At 47.1% G+C, this 20,066-nt stretch overlaps 2 protein-coding genes across 3 annotated transcripts in view; one reads left to right on the top strand and one right to left on the bottom strand.

Annotated features, from left to right (window-relative positions):
* LOC143000505 (FH1/FH2 domain-containing protein 3-like) overlaps window positions 1-19,877 on the top strand; it is a 66,264-nt gene extending 46,387 nt beyond the window's left edge. The window contains exons 6-27 of one of the 2 annotated variants that reach the window (XM_076149846.1): window positions 6,074-6,168; window positions 6,395-6,506; window positions 6,739-6,833; window positions 6,946-7,089; window positions 7,361-7,599; window positions 9,276-9,698; window positions 10,413-10,466; window positions 10,761-10,898; window positions 11,075-11,125; window positions 11,989-12,206; window positions 12,818-13,147; window positions 13,289-13,980; window positions 14,179-14,319; window positions 15,466-15,624; window positions 15,828-16,010; window positions 16,579-16,698; window positions 16,800-16,961; window positions 17,044-17,234; window positions 17,314-17,518; window positions 18,213-18,411; window positions 18,502-18,669; window positions 18,859-19,877. In XM_076149846.1, the coding sequence (XP_076005961.1) occupies window positions 6,074-6,168; window positions 6,395-6,506; window positions 6,739-6,833; window positions 6,946-7,089; window positions 7,361-7,599; window positions 9,276-9,698; window positions 10,413-10,466; window positions 10,761-10,898; window positions 11,075-11,125; window positions 11,989-12,206; window positions 12,818-13,147; window positions 13,289-13,980; window positions 14,179-14,319; window positions 15,466-15,624; window positions 15,828-16,010; window positions 16,579-16,698; window positions 16,800-16,961; window positions 17,044-17,234; window positions 17,314-17,518; window positions 18,213-18,411; window positions 18,502-18,669; window positions 18,859-18,935 (4,196 nt within the window). In that variant the 3' untranslated portion in view covers window positions 18,936-19,877. The remainder of the gene's footprint in view (window positions 1-6,073; window positions 6,169-6,394; window positions 6,507-6,738; window positions 6,834-6,945; window positions 7,090-7,360; window positions 7,600-9,275; window positions 9,699-10,412; window positions 10,467-10,760; window positions 10,899-11,074; window positions 11,126-11,988; window positions 12,207-12,817; window positions 13,148-13,288; window positions 13,981-14,178; window positions 14,320-15,465; window positions 15,625-15,827; window positions 16,011-16,578; window positions 16,699-16,799; window positions 16,962-17,043; window positions 17,235-17,313; window positions 17,519-18,212; window positions 18,412-18,501; window positions 18,670-18,858) is intronic. The other variant, XM_076149847.1, reaches the window with a different exon arrangement.
* LOC143000513 (uncharacterized) lies at window positions 2,993-4,420 on the bottom strand. The gene has a single exon (XM_076149855.1). The coding sequence runs from the start codon at window positions 4,298-4,300 to the stop codon at window positions 3,566-3,568; it is 735 nt and encodes a 244-aa protein (XP_076005970.1). The 5' UTR covers window positions 4,301-4,420; the 3' UTR covers window positions 2,993-3,565.
* Window positions 19,878-20,066: the final 189 nt, after the last annotated feature.

Raw genomic sequence — 20,066 nt, forward strand, 5'->3', positions numbered from 1 at the left:
GAAACTGCTACTTATAAATGACAAAAAACAGCAGCTACATAATTATGCAGGATTGTTCCGGCTCAGCAGTAGCATAAGCTTCTTCTTCTTCTTCTTCTTCTTCTTCTTCTTCTTCTTCTTCTTCTTCTTCTTCTTCTTCTTCTTCTTCTTCTTCTTCTTCTTCTTCTTCTTCTTCTTCTTCTTCTTCTTCTTCTTCTTCTTCTTCTTCTTCTTCTTCTTCTTCTTCTTCTTCTTCTTCTTCTTCTTCTTCTTCTTCTTCTTCTTCTTCTTCTTCTTCTTCTTCTTCTTCTTGTCGCTCTTCTTCTTCTTCTTCTTCTTCTTCTTCTTCTTCTTCTTCTTCTTCTTCTTCTTCTTGTTGTCGCTCTTCTTCTTCTTCTTCTTCTTCTTGTTGTCGCTCTTCTTCTTCTTCTTCTTCTTCTTCTTCTTCTTCTTCTTCTTCTTCTTCTTCTTCTTCTTCTTCTTCTTCTTCTTCTTCTTCTTCTTCTTCTTCTTCTTGTTGTTGTTGTTGTTGTTGTTGTTGTTGTTGTTGTTGTCGTCGTCGCTCTTCTTCTTCTTCTTCTTCATTTTTTATTTCCTTAATCAGAATGCCGTACGGTCTGAGAGAGCGTTCCACGATCCTCCGCTCCTTATTGGCAGACGATCCCTCTGGAACAGGAATGAGCCAGTAATCTTTCCTGGTGCAGATCTCTCTCTTTTCAGGGTTGATTCGGTTTTGCAGGATCATCATGTAGTGTTTCCCTGTCATCTTTGACTGGAAGGTCTTGGCGTAGCGCCCTTCAGCCACATTGATATCTGGCGTGGAGTAGATTCCTCTTCCATACAGGGCTCTGGGTCCTGCCTTGTAGTTGCTGGTGATGATGCCTTTTGCTCCGTCTAAGCCTGTGCCGTGATAGGAAACGGGCCATTCTTCTGGGTCAGAGTGACTCCTCCACCTGTTGCTGCCCAGCCACAAGTCTCCACCTGAGTATTTCCCCTTGACCTTTAGGGCCATGCGGTACCACCCGTACGGGCGTGCATAAGGCTCATTTCCTCTCTCGAAGGTGGTTGACTCAGACCGATTTGTGAAGTCGTAGTCATACTGAGGGTCAAAGAAATCCTCCGGGTTGAGGAAGCTTTTCCTTGGAGATGAGTCTTCATTACCTAAGATGTTGCTGCGATGAAATTCATCAACAGACAAAACATCAGCCTGTGTCCCTCGTGTCTTGTCAAAGGCTTTGATTTCTCTCCCAAGGACCTCTGAGATAATTTCAAGTCTGAGTTTGGGCTCCAGATGCATGACTGCTGCTCTCTGTGCTGCTCCGTTGGCGTCTGTGCATCCTGTTTGTGTGTTTCAAACTTATACGTGCAACACCTTGAGTTCTCTTTCACTTTCATTTCCAATCAGTGTCTTTTAAGTTTCATTGTACTGTATTGTAAGGTGACGTAGTCTGAAATGTTGTTGGAGGGAAATTTTGAAGTTTGACTATTTTTCACAGAAATATAAATCAAGATCAATATGAAAAATTGGTTTTGTTGTTTTGTTTGTTTGTGCTCAGTTTGTGTTTTCATCATATGTGTCGTGTCTCTTGTAAGTGAAGAAACAGAATGCATTCAGCAAAGACCACGACCCCCCTACGATGACCCTCAACATACATTAAGGCAGATTAATGTAAAAAATTTACAGGCTTTGGCATTGCCTGCGTAGACAAAGTCTTCTTCCACATCTCTGGAGCTGATCCGGAGATGGCCGGATAGAAAAGACCATAGCGAACCGCATTCATGCCACGTGGCTGATTCCTGGCGTCGTTGAAATCCGCCCGAGCCCAGGCGACCTTCAGCATGTGGTCTGGCAAAATGGATATCTCTAATATTACCAGTGTTGACTTGTCGAAGCTCTCTAGCACGTTGTTAAATGTTGGCACTGGCACTTTAGTAGAGAGACCTGGCTGTGATGGGACATGGTCGCTCACCTGATCTTGGCCTCAGCTGGGTGGATCTGTGAGCCGGGTCCAGCAGGTCTTCGCACTTCCTTCCTAATTTAGAAACCTTAGCAGCTAGCTGACCGCATTGGGTCTTCAGCTCAGTGAAGTCGCCTGATTGGGCAGCGAAGAAAATCATCAAATTCCCCCATAGCCCCTTTGAGTGAGGCTAACTTGGCGTCATTAGCATCTTAATCGTTAGCATGTTGTATTTAGCTAGCTTGTAGCTCAGCTTTGATTAAGGCCAAATCATCTTGTCGTGTCACTTGGAAGATCTCTGGCACCTTCAATTTGAAGGCCAGTAATTCCTGCTTCTATGTACACCTAACATTAAATTGCGGTGGAGACTCTGGGGGACATATGTCTCACTCCTTAGGTTGCTCAGGAGCGCCTCACTCACAGGCTCCAGATTTTACTTTTAGAACACTCCATTGATTATTGGCTTTAAACACGTTCTTGTGGTGCCAATCTTTTTTTATCAGACGTGTTTTTGTCCTTTGTTACTGTCTTGTCATTGTAAAGGGAAGGAGATCAAACAATGCAGCAGTTGAGCTCTTATGACAGTTCTGATACAGGATTTCCTGTTTGGTCGTGCCTCCTCAGCATTTTTCAGCTGAGACCTATTCACATAGAGAAACCATCAAGCATTTTTCAGGCTTATAGACTTCAGGGTTTCAGTCATCCATTCAGCGTTTCCAAATATTTAAAGTGTTTTCCGATATTCCGAGTTTAACTACTACTTACTACTTAACTACTTTTATTTATAAAAAATTCAGCCTTCCCCGTGTGTGTACTGCATGTTTTGGTTGGCTGTGTTTGTGCTTAATTGTCTGCACCTGTTGTTTATGCACAATCAGCAGCCTGACTTGTTTAGCATTCAGCAACATTTTCACCGTTTGCATTCACAGCGCATTTTCTTCAGGAAATGCATTTCTAGTTCACATTTATATTCTTTTTTTCTCAACATGTATTTTACCTTTTCATGACCCTCCATCTATGTAATTTAAAAACACACGTAGACAAATATTTCCATTTGTGTGTTTATTTTCAGCATTCCCCACAATTCATTCAGTTGTTTCACATGTTTCCTTTTGTCCTGCATCTAGTTTTAAGATAAAACATATATGTTCATCTCTATTACAAAGCACAAAGTCTATTCAGAGGATTTTCCTTTGACTTTTCTTTTGCTTTCCTTTTCACTTACATACACATGCACATACACACAAAATAGATTTGTCTCGATTGTTGATTCACATGTCAAAGACATAAAGGCCTCAAGCTAAATCTACACAAAACAAAACAATGAAGTTTTAGTGTTAGAATTTACTTTTTCTTATCAAACTGATTCACAGATTGTTTCATACTTTGAAAAACAATATAAAACAACAAAGTCAGACCTTTATGACTAAAATGCATTGATACTGTATACACTTTATGAGGTATCCCTCGAAAATCATCCAAAGCTCAATTTTTCACATTATCATGTCTTTAGTCATTTATATATTCAAATTGTAGTCAATGCTCAGAATACATGTGAATATACTGTATGTGAATATACTGATACAAATATATATAAACTGGTGCTTTTAAATGACAAAGAACAGCAGCTAAAGAATTACGCAGCTTGGCTGGTTTAATTCCTTAATCAGAATGCCATACGGTCGGATAGAGCTTGTCACAATCCTCCGCTCCTCATAAGCAGGCGCTCCTTGCGGTACAGGAATGAGCCAGTAATCATTCCTGGTGCAGATCTCTCTCTTTTGCGGATTGATTCGGTTTTGAAGGATCACCTTGTAGTGTTTTCTTGTCGTCTTTGACTGGAAGGTCCTGGCGTAGAGCTCTTCAGCCACATTAATATCTGGAGTGGAGTAGATTCCTCTTCCATACAGGGCTCCGGGTCCTGCCTTGTAGTTGCGGGTGATGATGCCTTTTGCTCCGTCTAAGCTTGTGCCATGGAAGGAAACAGGCCATTCTCCCGGGTCAGAGTGACTTCTCAATCCATTGCTGCCCAACCACTTGTCTCCGTCTGGGTATTTACCCTTGACCTTTAAGGCTATGCGGTACCACCCGTACGGGCGTGCATAAGGCTCATTTCCTCTCTCGCAGGGGGGCAACTCAGACGGATCTGAGAAGTCGTAGTCATACTGAGGGTCAAAAAAATCGTCCTCATTGATGAACACCTTCATCAGAAGTGAAAGTAGAGTCCCTAAGATGTTGCTGAGATGAAATTCATCAACAGACAAAACATTATCTGCTGTGCCTTGGGTCTGGTCCGAGGCTTTGACTTCTTTTCCAAGGATTTCAGATAGAACTTCAAGTCTCAAATTGGGGTCCAGCTTCATGACTGCTGCTCTCTCTGCTGCTCCGCAGGTGTCTGTGCTTCTTGTTTGCTTGTTCTAAACTTGTACTTTGACACATGGCGTAAGTTAAGAGTTCTCTTTCACTTTCACTTTCCCCTCAGTGTCCAGCAGTGTCTTAAAACTTTCACTGTAGTTTATTTAAAGGTTACTCGGTTAGAAATGAAGAGTTTCTTTTCTTTTTTTTTACAGAAATACTAGTCAACATCAATATGAAAATTGGTCCCATCACCATCAAAACATAAATGTTTATAAAGGTCCTTTGCTGCAGTTAGATTTCCTGTAAATGCTCAGTAGAAACTTGAAACTGTTCATACAAAATGCTGCACCCTTACTGTGAAGTGGAATGGCTTCATCCAAATATGTTTCTCCTATTTTGAGCTCATGACTCACCCTGCCTGTGCCCCATACTGAGGCAGCTCAGCCAGTTTGATTTGTTTACTGGAATGTTGAATCCACCTTCCTGAATTTCCCTTCCTCTCTCTCTCTCTCCCTGTCCCTCTATCCTCCCTAACCCTTTCTCTCTCTCTGCCCCCCTCTCTCTCAGCTCTAAGTAAGTCAGTAAGAGTTCATTTTCATTTTCATTGTCCTGCAGTGTCTTTTAAGTTTCATTGCTGTTTAGCCTGAAAAATTGGTTTTGTTCAAGTCTGAGCTCAGTTTGTGTTTATCATCGTGTGTGTTGAGTCTCCTGTTCCTAAAGAAACATATAATCACACACAGGCTCCAGATTTCACTTCTAGAACACTCAAACGTTGATTATGCTTGCTTTAAAAGCTTTCTTGTGAAGAGTTTTCCTGTTTTCCATGCCTCCTCCTCAGGGAGCTTTTTTGTCTGTAATTCAGGGTCATAGTCTTACATGTGAATGGATAGTTAACATTTTCATGACCTTCCATCTATGTAGTTTAAACACACACACATAATATTTTCATCATTTGATCCTGCATGTAGATAAGATCAATCATATTTGAGCATCTCTATCACAATTACTATATTCTCTATATTTCAGTTTCACTAATACACACATGCACACACACACACACACACACACACACACACACACACACACACACACACACACCCCTCCACAGTATTTTTCTTGTTAAAATAGATTTATTTAGATTAAATCTACACAAAACTGAACAAATCAAGTCGCAGTTTTAAAATCCACTAATGCTCATCGAACTGATTCACAGATTGTTTCATACATTGAATAACAATATAAAACAACAAATTCAGACCTTTGTGAGTTTAATGTATAGACACCTTAATGAGTTATGATCCCTTGAATAACACACATACTGACAAAAATATTGAATGGTCTTGTAAGAAAGGCAGAACTCAGTCAGACAAAACAAACCAGGAAGAAGAAAGAGACGTGGAACTTTGGATTCAGCTTTGATCTTCATTTTCTGCAGTTTCACAATTTAAACTGCAACTTTTAAATGACAAAAACAGCAGCTGAATAATTTATAGTTCCAAAACGTTGCGTAAGAGTTCACTTTCACTTTCATGTCCCCCTCAGTGTCCAGCAGTTTCTTAAAACTTTGCTGCAGTTACAGGAATGCTGTAAATTCCAGGAAATGCCGTGCCCTTACTGTGAAGTGGAATGGCTTCATCCAAATATGTTTCTCCTATTTGTTGAATCCACCTTCCTGAATTTCCCTTCCTCTCTCTCTCTCCCTGTCTCTCTGCCCCCCCCCCCCCTCTTTCTCCCTCTCTCTCTGTCCCCCTCTCTCTCTCTCTTTCTCTCTCTCTCAGCTCTGGGGCAGATCATGCTGTATGTGGACGGGATGAACGGGGTCATTGGCCACGATGAAACTATCCAGTGGCTGTATGCGCTGGTCGGCTCAAAGGTACAACGCAAACTCAACAAGTTAAGCACACCAGGCCAAACATTTTGAAACCTCCATTTGTAGATTTTGAATATACTTCAAAACCATCTATACTTTACTGAATAGGCTAGGAGTCAATGAGGCATTGTATGTGATATTGGGCCACAGGAAAAAGTTGAGTTCACTTGACTCAATCTCTTTCTTGTTTCTGTGGAATTATGGACGTTTTGTGTATTTTGCCCCTCAGTTCCGACTGGTGGTGAAAACGGCTCTGAAGTTGTTGCTGGTGTTTGTGGAGTACTCTGAGTCCAACGCCCCTCTGCTCATTCAGGCCATCACCACTGTGGACACCAAAAATGGTAGAGATTCAACACGCTGCCAACTAAGGAGGGAGAACGTGCTGTTAGCGGGTGATGATGGTGGAATAAACTTCACTTGAGTGGGGTCACCTGCTGACAATACATTATCCTGCTTATAATATTTATCAACCAGATTCGAAACACATTAGAGAACTGTGATAATATCAAATGGAACTGATAAGATATGATGGTTTTCCTTGTGACTGATTGATGTCTGTGGACTCATTTAAAGGCTCCAAGCCGTGGGCCAATGCTATGGAGATCTTGCATGAGAAGGATGGAGTCGACACAGAGCTGCTGGTCTACGCTATGACCCTCATAAACAAGGTAATGACCCTATACTATCATAAGATGGAGGCCCTCTCTTCACTGGTTAGTTGTTTGTGTTATGAACATGTATTACATTCCCATAATCCCTCTCTCTCTCTCCCCTTTGCAGACTCTGGCAGCCCTGCCTGACCAGGATACATTCTATGACATGGTGGATGGTTTAGAGGAACAGGGTATGGAGACGGTATCCCAAAGACACCTGGGACGGAAGGGTACTGATCTAGACCTGGTCGAGCAGCTCAACATCTATGAGGTTTGACATATTCACAAGCATGTGCTGGTTATTTGACACAATTTCATTCATTTTTGTGAATTTACCTGCAGACTTAGTCTCTGACATTATGTTTTGGTGTTATGTGGTGTTCACTTACTGGTCTGTAGTCCATAGAATACCATGGAACACGTTGAAACCCCTCTAAAAGCTCCTCTAGATGAAGTTAAAGGTTTAGTCAGAGACAAATGTGTTTTTAGACAAAAGGTGTCTGGAAGATCATGAAGGTTTAATTGTTCATCCATTTCCCCAGACGACCTTACGGCATGAAGATGGCAATGACGACAGTCAGCCCCCGGCGAAAGGACGACGGGATCGCAGAAGAGCGAGCCTAAATGGTGACAACAAGAAGCCAGGCCTGGAGAGGAGACGGAGCCGCAGAGCCTCCCTCGGGCGGCCCGGCCATGCCTCCCCCTGCAGCCCCGCCTCCCCTCAGAGGGCCGGCTTCCACCAGCCCTTCAGCGGAAAGAGAGCGGAGGACATGAGTGAAAGGTAAGAGGGTGGAGGACGTCAGGTGGGGCGAAGACGAAGTGTCGCCTCAGAGAGGGAAGAAGGGGTTAAAAGGATATACGTATGTGCTAACTGAACTCAAGTAAATGGTTCTGATGGTCTCGTATCGACACTTTCTGCTGCAGAGCTCTTTCAGGTTTCCTTCCATCCATGTAAGTTCAAAGCTTACCTATGAAAAATAAATAAAGAGGTCAGCTGGTGACCTTTGTGACCCCCCAGCCTACCAATTACCACCACTTCTCCTCACTTACCTACATGACGAGTGTGTGTTACATGAAACCCAGCATCCAGCGTGTGACCTCATCCAGCAATAATGCAAAATAATGCAAACGTCTCAGCAGCCTACACGAGTTAACTCCTCTGGTTTGGTTGTGATGCTAATGCAGTTCATGACTCAGCACAGGCTTGTGTACTAAAAGGTTTAATCGTTCCCCTTCTTATGTGTCTCTTCATTCGAGTTCTCTCTCTCCTTCATCCTGTCATCAATCTTTTCTTGTGTAAAGAGTGAACAAAGCGCAATTTGGTCATGTTGCTGCTGGAACACCTGCTAGAACATGAGGGCAAATAAGAGTAACTGTGAGATTGTTGGATGTGAGTAATTGTGAGAGTGTTGGACATACACGTTCCATTTGTCAAACACACACACGGCTCTGGTGTCACTTGGAACAACAGCTCACGCTAACAATACTCAACTGGTTCCAATAGACCAAACACTTGGCTGATTCCGGACCTAAGCCGGCTTTAGACTAGCGGTTTTTCATCTCGTCCAGTTGTCTGAGCAGAAGCCTACCATGGATCACTTGATACGTTCTCTCCCTAGCTTTTCTTTTCCACCTCTCCTGTCATTACATTTTGTCCCTGTGTGCATGGACTGTGTTTCCTGAAATAATCCACGTCCTCTGTCAGTGCTTCTCTCACTCCATTTCCGTTCTTTATGTCTTCATTGTCTGTCTTTCCTTTTTCTATCTCTGTATCTACCAAAAGTGTTTGTTATTTCATTTGCACGTGATTGGAATCGCATCGTCTCTTCCTCATCCCCCCCACCTATCCATCCTTTCACCACCCCTCATTCCCCCTGCCTCCACAGAGAGGAGGAGTGTGAGGGTGAGGGTGAGGAGAAGGAGAAGGAGGTAGAGGTGGAGGACGAGACTCCGGTGACTGAGTCTGATTCCGATGAGCAGGAGGGGGCTGACAGACTGTCCAGTCAGACCTCCCTCAGGTATTCTAGGAAGTTTAAGATGTCCTGTGGCTTCCTTATGTAAATGTGTTACATTTGTGCTGTTTACTTCCGTGCGTTTGGTTGATTTGATGCTTTTGGGTGCCTGTCTGCACATCAGCTGTGTTGGTACGATAATATGCAATTGTGGTCCAACAGGTATTTGTCATTCATTTAAAGTGATAACGGGGCATATTCGGGAAAATTATGTCCAAACTAGGTCACTGGCATTATATTGTAAGTTGGAGATATTTGGCGTTCACTTACCAGACCGTAGTCGGTGAAGTGGAGCCTTAAAGATCTGAGCTAACTTACATAAAAGGAACGTCAGTGAGCTAGTTTGAACATAACTTTCCAGAAAATAACAACATTCGATAAAATCAGGAGAACATTGCTTTAAGCTTTCATCCATTTATTCCTCTCCTTCACCCTCTTTCTCCAGACCGACTCAGCCGCTTCCGTCCATAATTCACAGAACAACGCTTCAGTCCATCACGGTTACCTCCAGACGCGAGGAAAAAGAGGAGCCGAAGAGGAACTGGGGCGATTCACCAATCACCGTCCATGCCTCCTCCTCCTCCTCCTCTACCTCTCCTCCTCCTGCCGTGTCCTCCGCCCTCAGCCCGACACCGCAGCCCTCCCTCCTGGCCACGCTTCTGGCCCGGAAGAGGTCCATCGTTACGGTGCCGGCCACCAAGGAGGTCAGCCCGCCGTTGAGGGGGAGCTCTCACGTTTCCCCTGACCACCTGCCCTACCTGCCCCACTCGCCCTTCCACCTCTTCTCCTACGACCTGGACGAGGAGCCGTCGCCCCCCCCGGCTCCGACCAAACCAAGTGAGGATCCGCCTATAACGACATCGCCCAGGTCAGAGGGATAACGGAACCACACGTCTCAAGAGGGGACACTGAACGCTTTCCTTTCACCTGTTCCACTCGCTCGCTCGCACTCTGCTTACTTTCAGTTTCCACTTTCAGCTCCTTGCACCTGCTTGACTTCCTTTTCACCTCTTTTGGTTTTTGCCACCTTCTTCACATCTTTGGCTGCACGACTCCTCACTTTCTTTCACAAGTTCGGGTTCTTATCACACACGTTTCCTTCACGCGCGTCTTTCTTCTGTCACTGCATCTACACTCTTCTCTCTTGGGTCAAAATCTCACTTTTCCAGAGCTTCAAGTCTTTCTGCTGTTCCTTTGTTCCACTCTCCACCTGTTTCCTATCTCTTTTGTTCTTTGCATTGTTTAATAGACTGCACTCTTCTGCACTTTATTCGTGTAAGTGTTGAAATATGTTTGTGTTGGATAGGATACAGCTTGAGTAGAGTCATTAGAATTTCTCCTAAATCTTCTGCTTGCCACATTTGTTTTTGTAAACCAGGATCAGATGCTAAAAACCCTCACACGTATGCACTGGAAACTTTAATATCCTGAAAACACTACGTTCATATTAAGTGAAGGCTCTTTTCAGTGGCCTGTGAGAGAGTCTGGCCTGGAATTTCCCCAGAAACACCAGGGAATAAACACGGCAACATTTACTAAGTGTAACTAACACTCTCTCTCTCTCTCTCTCTCTCTCTCTCAGGAATAGAGGCGTCTCTTCCTACTCAGCTCTCAACAGTCCACCTACACCCACCAGGTGAGAGCACGTCTGTGAGTGTATGACCACATACAGTGCTGCACAGGTCTGTTGTGTCTATAAGAAAGCAGGATGACACAATTATCACCGACTCCATCTTGGAGCATCTGACACGGAGTCATATCCCGTGTGCGCCGTATTGTTAGGAAAAAATATAGTATCTATAAATAATGATCTCCACACACACGTGGCTCCTCTCACACCCCTGGAGTGTTAAAATGTAACATTAAAGATGCATTGCAAGTTTTGTAAGGAAGTGAAACTGAAAACACTCTGCTGTTTTCCTCCCTTCAGTAGGCCTGCACTGGGAGGGCTTCTGTCCTCCTCTTACCGCCAACATCAGGAGTCTCTGGCAGCCGAGCGTCAGCGTCGCCGCGTGGAGAGAGAGGAGAGACTGCAGCGGATAGAGAGAGAGGAGAGGAACAAGCACAGGTGAAGCTTCCCCCACTTTGTTCTGGATGTCTGAGAGCCTGTAAAGAGAGCTGACGTGCGTGTGCGTGTGCATGTGCGTGTGTGCGCGCGCGCGTGTGTGTGTTTGTGTGTGTGTGTGTGTGAGCGCGAATATTATTATTATTAAAAAAAATACACTGTTTATGTTTCTGTCACAGCCGCGACTATGTGGATAAAATGGAGGAGGCCCGGATTGCGCGCGACGAAAGGTAAGCCTGCACTCAATCAAAACAACGCACACATGCACACACTCACAGAACAGCTGACCCCGGGGGAATACGGCGTAGCCTGGGGAGCTTAGTAAGGGTGTAATTGTCTTCAGGTTACAAATGTGAGACGGAGGAAGCTGGGGTCACTTTCTTTGCTCCGTCTGCCTGCTTCTCAGCGCTCACTTCCATTTGATCTTCTTCTCTTGTTGACAGCCTATGAACTCTGCCTCATTGTGCGGTTACCCTGCTTCTTCTGCCTGCTTAGGGCTCTTTCACCTTCCTTAATAACAAGCACAGGAGAGGGGGATGTATATATGCTGTATTTAGCTGCTACATCAGGGGTTAAGGTTTCATCCTGACCCACCTCCCCGGGGGGAACACCTGTCAACTTACAGCAGAGAGAGAGGGAGACAGGGGGAGACAGAGGGAGAGGGAGGGAGAGGAGGAAGGGAGAGATAGAAAGAGAAAGAGAAAGAGAGAAAGATAGAAAGATTCAGTAGTAAAGTTTGATTGAGGGGCAAAAGGGAGGAAGAGAAAGACAGCTGCTGTAGAGAAGATGAGAAGTGTGTGTGTGTGTGTGTGTGCGCGCGCGTTCGTGTGCGTGAGAGAGAGCGTGTAAGAGGCAAACACAGAAGGTTGGAGTGTGTGAGGCGTTCAAGTAAGCTGGGCAACAGAGAGTTTGCAGCAGTTTGGTGGAACATTGCGAGCAACACCGCCGGCAAAGACAGAAGACGTATTGTCCCTGAATGCTTTTGGCTCAAACACCTGATTTGCTTGGTTCTGTTCCCCTCTTCCTCTCTCCCCCTCTCCCTCTCTCCCCCTCTTCTTCCTGCATTCCCCACCTTCATCCCCTCCTCCCTCAGGTATAAGAACGTGGAGCGACTGGCGGCGGAGGAGTACGAGAGGGACCACGTGCGGGCACCGAGGTCCCGCACTGACCTCAGCCTGAACTTTGAACCCTCAGAGGCCTGGCCCTCATCGTCACGCAGCAGCACCCCGTCCTCCTTCGCCTCGCAGGAGGAAGCGGATGCTGACCTTGAAGCGGAGACCGTCGGGGCCTCCTACACGGCTTCTGAAACTGGTAAGACCCCATGGAGTAACTAACTGACTAAACTGACCAATTCATCAGATTACACTGATTAAATAAGCTCCTCTGCATCATCATCTGCGTCTGATTTGAAGGTAATCCTATCATACTGATACACAGAAAGTGAATTGTTTGTGTGTGTGTGTGGATGTGGGTGAAAGGGTCAAGTGGGTTTTTTGAAAGAGCTTTTTCAAAGTGCGACGCCCAAAACATCTCGTGTAAGCAATCAGCCTTGTTTTGCACCCAGGTGAATGCGTAGCTCTGAGCCGAGGCCCCGGGTGCATGAGGCCTCACGGCGGCGTGTTATTCTAACCTCGCCTGCATCACTGCGTGGACTGTGCTGCCAGCGACGCGTGTATTTGACGTAAACAAGAACTTAATTCTTCATTTCCTCTTTGCATCCTGGCAGTGCCACAACCCAGCTTTGTGCACATGCCGCATTGTTTACATTAGCGTGTGGGTGTGTGTTTTATTTTTCTTGTAAGCGTGTGTGTGTGTGTGTGTTTGGAGAGGTGTACCATGTGCGGCCTAACCAGAGGCTCCTTTAAAGTCGGACACAGACTTGAAACGCAGCATTTGATGGAGGTTTCTTATCTGTGTGCCAGGAGAGGCCGACGACTCCAGCGGCAGCATAGAAGCGGAGGAGAAGGAGGCAGAAGCAGAGGCTGAGGAGGAGGAAGAGGAGGGACGGAAAGAGGAGGAGGAGGAGGAGGAAGAGCGGGAGGAACCGGTAGCAGAAAAGCAAGAGGAAGGGGAGGAACCTGAGGAAGAGCGGGAGGAGGAGAGGGAGGAGGCAGCGGAGGAGGACAGTGGAATCCTAAGTGACAAGGAGAGACAGAATGAGGAGGTGAACGAGAAGGACAACTGCTCGGCCTCCAGCATCTCCTCAGCCAGCAGCACTCTGGAGAGGGAGGAGAGAGGGAGCAGTGAGAATGGTGAGAAGCTTCCTCAACAACTACAGACCCAGCTCAGATTGAAGATAAATTCCGAACATAAAGCTATCGTAGAAAATATGTAACATTTAATTGTTTGCGTGGATGTTTGTGTCACGTTTGTGTATTTGCTCCTGTTCTCAGGCCTGAAGGAGGCGGAGGTGAGCGAGCAGTGCAGCAAACTGCTCAACAGCAAACTCTTCATGCTGGACATGCTGTACTCCCAGAGCAAGAAGCCCTGTGACGAGGAGGAAGAGGAGGAGGATGCAGAGAAGGAGAAGGAGAAAGGAGAGGCGGAGGACAAAGAGATACTGAGGGAGGCGGAGGAGCAGTCGGGTGAGGCCCAGGAGAGCAATGACATGGACAAACTGGACCCCCGCGGGAGCATCCGCCAGTTCGCCGAGCGGTTTGGAGACTTGGTGAAGGACCTTTGTCACCCGGAGGCCCCGGCACCCAATGAGCCACCTCCACCCCCACCCCCACCTAAGAAGGAGTCTGACACCATCTGGGACCAGCTCCTGGCCAGCCCTCGAGAGCTGCGCATCGGGGACATCAACTTCACCGACCTGACGGAAGACGACGACAAAGACATCCTGGACGTGGTGTCCATTGGCGGGTGCGGCGACCTCCCGCCCCCTCCCCCTCCTCCGCCCTTCATCCCCCGCCTCCCCCCGCCCCCGCCCATGCTGGGCAGCTGCCCCCCGCCGCCGCCCCTGGCTGGGAACATGAGGCCGCCTCCTCCCCCTTTCTTCTGCCCTCCGATTCCTGTGCCGCCTCCTCCTGAGCCGCCGATGTTCAACAAGAAGAAGAAGACGATCCGCCTCTTCTGGAGCGAGGTGAGCATCACAGCATCGTTCACCTGAAGTAACTTTGTGACCTTATTGTGACCTTTGTGACCTGACCATATTGTCTTAGATACATTTGATTGACGTGTAGTTCTTCAGTCGAATGAATAGAGAAACTTCTGATCTGTTACTTCCTGTATCTTCAGCGTTTTTATTGTTTGTTGTTGTCTATTGTCGTGTGGTCTTCAGGTGCGTTCGTCCGAGTGTCAGTACAAAGACTACAAGCGCAGTGGAGACTCGTTCTGGTCCGAACTGGAAACAGTGAAGGTTGACACAGCCAAACTGGAACACCTGTTTGAGACCAAGTCGAAGGAAATACCAGTGACGAAGGTGAGCACCCAACAGCGAAGACGTGGGTTTGGTTCATGTTCTCACTATGGAATCAATCAATACACAAATATTGATTATTGTCTACCAGGAAAGATTAAACAAACATAGACTTTTCTGTACTATTATGGCGAATGAGGTTCTTCTCAAATATGTGTGTGTGTGCGTGTGCGCGTGGGTGTGTGCGTGTGTGCGTGTGTGCGTGTGTGTGTGTGTGTGTGTGTGTGTGTGTGTGTGTGTTCGCTCGTGTGTGTGTGTGTGTGCTCTGAACTTGATCAAACGAAGGGGGGTTAAATCCCTTGTAAGTCCCACTAGGTGTTTAAATAGGAAGGGATCGAACCTCTCTTTGAGCCTCTGAGCTCCGGCTCCAAACCCTCAGCTTCTGTTGGGACTGAAACAATTAGAAGCTGAGCTGAGCCGAGCTTCTGGTCCACATCTGCCAGGATCCAAACGGCTCGAGCTGCTCCCTCCATTAACACTGGAGAATCAAGAGCTGTCAGAGGACCGCTGGGACATCAAAGCCAGCAGGGGTCAGAGGTCACTTAACTGAGACGTTGTATCAGAATATTAATGATCATCAGTCCTGACTCACCTGACTCTGCCCCCCCCTGCTCCATCACACACACCCATACACACCTCCTCCTCCCTGCTCTGTAATATTCTTAAAGTTGCTAAAAGCAGCTGGCCAACCAAAGCAGAGCAGAGGTGGATAGATAGATGTGTGTTCTATGTTCTAAACGTGTCCATACGTTGCTCTAGTATGTGATTTCCCAGAGGTGTTAACCAGGTCTCAGCACCTCCTCTGTTCCTCTTTAATGTGGTGATGTGTTATGACTTCCTTCCACTAATGGCTCATAATGGTCCCAAGTGCTGCTGAGGTCATCGGCGCACATGCTGTGACAACACGTATAAGAACGCTATGCAAACACACACGTCGGTGCAGGAACGTATACAGTGTGGAGGAGAAACACGATGCTCCAGGTTTTCACGCTGCTACAAACCCTTAAGCTCCCACAGCTGCAGCCAGAGCAACACCAGCCGTAATGTGCCTGATCCTGACAAGCCCCGTAAAGCAGACCACACCAGAGAGAGAGAGCGAGAGAGAGAGAATTAACCTTTGCTATGTGTGTGTCTGTGTCTGTGTGCTAGAAAACGGCAGCAGACGGCAAACGTCAGGAGATCATCGTCCTGGATTCCAAGAGGAGCAACGCCATCAACATCGGCCTGACTGTCCTTCCTCCTCCTCGCACCATCAAGACGGCCATCCTCAACTTTGACGAGTACGCGCTCAACAAGGAGGGCATAGAGGTGAGCCATGAAGACTGTGGTGAGGAGGAAGATGCAGATGTTTACATGCATTGAATCAGGTCACTCTTTCTTTAGAATTGACAATGAGAGAACAACAGAACACCTCCTTGTGGAAAAGGTCATCACTGGACAGGATGTGGGTTCTATTTTTGTTTGTATCTTCATAAACAAGTTTCCTGTCTCTCCCTCTCTCTCAACTTCAGAAAATCCTCACCATGATCCCCACGGAGGAGGAGAAGCAGAAGATCCAGGAGGCCCAGCTGGCCAACCCAGACGTCCCTCTGGGCTCGGCTGAGCAGTTCCTACTCACCCTCTCCTCCATCAGCGAGCTCTCGGCCAGACTGCAGCTCTGGGCCTTCAAGATGGACTACGAGGCCACTGAGAAGGTCTGTGGCAAAATCGGGGTTAATGGGGAAATTCCAACCTAAAACTTACCTCATCAGACGATATGCGCGTTAATTAGCCGTCCTTCATCTCCGTCTGGCCTCATCATCCAGAAGGAGGAGGATGATTTCAAAGTGAAGAGCAGAGAGAAGAACACATTCCTCCCTCCACTGCTGTCCTGTAAATTTTACGGCTTTTCCGCAGGATGCCGTCGACTTTAATCTCCCCGTGAAAGATTCAGCAGAGCGGCATTCCCGATCCGACTCTGCGGGAGCGCTTAGTTGTGGGACGTTTAATGGAGGGGCAACATGCGGCGCAGGGGGGCAAACACGTGCACTCGAGACAACCCGATGCACAATAACAAAAGGTTCAACTAATCAGAACCACGTTTGATACCAAAGGCCAACCAATGAAACAACCTCATGACCCTAAACGAGAGCAGATGAGTTGTGGTGCTGCACCTGTTCACCACTTATGTAACCGCACACTAATGAAACATATGTTGTTGTGCGTCTTAATTGACTAAAATAACAGCTTGTGTGTGTGTGTACATGTCTTCCCGCTCGGCAGGAAGTAGCAGAGCCGTTGCAGGATCTGAAGGAGGGAATGGAACAGCTGGAGAAGAACAAGACGCTTCGCCACATCCTGTCCACGCTGCTGTCCATCGGAAACTTCCTCAACGGAACCAGCGTGAGTTAAACCATGTATTATATGCAATGCTGACTGTCAGAATTTAAATGGAAAAGTGGAACCGCTTAGGCTAAATAATATGTGTGTCTGTGTTCGTCCAGGCGAAGGGCTTTGAGCTGATGTACCTGGAGAAGGTTCCAGAAGTGAAAGACACGGTGCACAAGCAGTCGCTGTTGCACCACGCCTGCTCCGTGGTGGTGGAGAACTTCCCTCAGAGCACCGACCTCTACTCTGAGATCGGCGCCATCACAAGATCCGCCAAGGTTCGTTCCCCGCGCTCACGCCGGGACATCTACATATCTCTGCCGCTACATTCGTATTTTAACTGAACATCTCTTCCCTCAGGTGGATTTCGACCAGCTGCAGGAGAACCTGTCACAGATGGAGCGGCGCTGCAAAGCCTCATGGGACCATCTGAAGGTGATCGCCAAGCACGAGATGAAGCCCCAGCTCAAGCAGAAGATGTCCGATTTCCTGAAAGATTGTGCTGAAAGGATCATCATCCTCAAGATCGTCCACCGCAGGATCATCAACAGGTAGCGCGACCTTCCTGCGGCCTCGCTTACGTCGCCGACGTCAGCACCAGATAACGTTCCCCTCCTCTTCCTCCTCTAGGTTCCACTCGTTCCTGCTCTTCCTCGGGCACCCGGCCTACAGGGTGCGAGAGATCAGCGTGCACAGGTTCAGTAAGATCCTCAGCGAGTTCGCCCTGGAGTACCGCACCACCCGGGACCGCGTGCTGCAGCAGAAGCAGAAACGGGCCGACCACCGCGAACGCAACAAGACCCGCGGAAAGATGATCGTGGACGTGGACGCCCCAGTGAGCAACACACACAAGCACACAAACGCTGTCCTTCACCTTCGCTCGCCTCTGTCATTTCCCTTCATTTTCATTTCATCTCTTCTTTCTTTCACCTCTTCCTCGCGCCTATAGTCGGATGATGAAGACGAGAGAGAGATGGAGGTATCGACACGTGTGCCAGCCTGTCTGCATGTGTGTGTGTGTGTGTGCGCGCTTAACCACTGACGCCCTTTTTCCATCCAACTATTCTTTTGCGAGTTTTGACGCGTCGCATTGAAAGCATTTGATGGAAACGGCGAACATTGAATAAATGTTTCCAAATGTGCATGACAGTTTGTATGCTGACTGGAGGTTGTTCCACTTTTGCTTGACGACATGCAACTTTTGGACGCGGATGCATGAAAACAGAAGAAACAAACTTCTCTGAAACTTGTATATGAGAAAAACTAACAAATATTAGATGGAAAACAGTGGCAGAATTCCCGAATTTAGCAGGAAACTGACTATTAGAAGGAATAAATTGAGGCATCGTTATATGGCTGACGAGTTACTTTCTTGTTACTTGTGCAGTTTCATTTTACTCACACTAAATAACTGTTACCTCTTCTACATTCTTCTTCTTTACTTCACTTTCAAGTAATATAGATGAATATGTCTGTTTGGGTCGTTCAGTAAAGCCTTCTTCCTCTCTTCCTCCTCCCTCCCTCTTCAGTATGGAAGGAACGGCTCGAGCAGCAGCGCCCCTGGTGGCCCTTCAGAGTGCGAGGGTCAGGCTCAGGGTCTGGGCCACGCTGAAGAAGCTGTGGAGCACGAGAACATGAAAGCCATGCTGAGAACCAATGGCAGCGAGAAGGAGGCCAGCGTAGTGCCGGGGCTGCGGGTGCGGCTCAGGTCTCGGCCGGGACGCGGAGGTAAGCGCCACTTCCTGCTCTCGCTCAGTGAGACGGTGTGTGTCGGGGTCGTAACTGAAACTGGTGCCGTCCTGCTCGGTTCTCAATCAGGTCGCACTGTGTCGGCGCGGACGCCCCCCGTGGAGGACGCTCAGTCGCTCTGTGGAGACGACGCGGCGGACGAGATCATGGAGCGCATTGTGAGGTCGGCCACTCAGGGTCCAGGAACCAGAGCCCAGCCCCGAGAGAGGAGGAGGTCCAGGGCCAACCGGAAATCATGTAAGGGGCTGAAAAAACAGTCAGTAAAAAGTTTCATTATTGCTCATCACTGACTCTCTTCCTCAACTCTCCTTGTTTCTTCTCCTCTCCTTGTTCGCTGTCCTCTCCTTTCCTTGTTTCCTCTCCTCTCCTTGTCCGCTGTCCTCTCCTTTCCTCATTTCCTCTCCTTGTTACCTTCCTCTTTTTCAGTGAGGAGGACTCTGAAGAACGGTCTGACCCCAGAAGAAGCTCTTGCTTTGGGACTGACCGACTCTCCGGATGTGTAGATGTGATCTTCCGTCCCCTGCCTGACCCCTGTCGCCCTGGAAACGCAACATCTGCCATCTCCCTGTCAGCTGCCTGCCTTCGCTACAGTTGACCGACCTTCAGTGGTCAGACCGAAGGAAGAAGGAGCTGCGGCGATTATTTTTATTTGAGATTATAGTGAAAATGCAACACAAAGGCGAAACCGTCCGAGGATTTCTGCCTCTGCATCTAATCGGAAACATCACTTTATGCATCTCATTGTCAACATTCTATTAGTGCAAACGGATTCATTTTGCTTGTGAGTTTCTGCAGTGTTCACTTTGCCATTTGTTTTTGTGTATTTAAGCTGTGAACTTTGTTTGTGAAGGTTAACGGGCGGCGTTCTGCACACGTTGGACATTTTTAGACGGTGACGAGTGTGGAGGAGGAGTGTTTAGTACGGTGGTGAAGATTTCTGACTTTTTTTTCTGACGTTTTGTGCCTTGTCTGTCTCTCTAGCTGCGTCCCTCATGTCCCAAAATGTCTCCTCCCCAACCTCCTCCCCTCCGTGAACTGGAAACCAAAGTCCTCCCCTCCACTCCCTCATACGTGTCCATGAGTCCTAACTAAAAACATTTGAGGATGTTTTCTTCCTCCTCCGTCCTCCGCCAGAGACTTCTGGTAAAGAAAGGAGAAGAAGAAGGGGGTGTGGTTTTAGATGTCTCTCTCTCTCTTTCTCTCTCTCCCTCTCTCTCTCTCTTTCTCTCTCTCGATCGCCCCATATTTCCCCTTCAACTCACACGCGTCACATTAACGGCGACTCGAGTGATTGAAACACACTTTTTATATTTTGGCCGAGCGGGTTTTACGTATTTATTTTTGCAGAGCTGAGACGCGTGACATCGTGCACCTTACTCCCCTCCTCCTACAACCAAACCAGCGACAGACGTATCAAACCCGTCAGAAGGAAGTTTTGATCTGTTTATAAAGTGTAAAAAGTGAAAAAAATATAAGGAATGTTTTTGAATTGTAAAGAAAAAGGACGTGCAGGGATTTGTGCGTGAAATGTGTAAATGCCCTCGTCAGCTGCGAAGTACCACGAGGTACGTTAGAGTGCATGTTTAGTGCGTTTTGTATTATTTTTTGTAATTTCTGTAGAAACTTGTTTTATA

This window comes from Genypterus blacodes, unplaced genomic scaffold, assembly GCF_046128005.1.
Source record: "Genypterus blacodes isolate CSIRO-AG114 ecotype Tasmania unplaced genomic scaffold, CSIRO-AGI_Gbla_v1 ptg000048l_1, whole genome shotgun sequence".
NCBI lineage: Eukaryota > Metazoa > Chordata > Actinopteri > Ophidiiformes > Ophidiidae > Genypterus > Genypterus blacodes.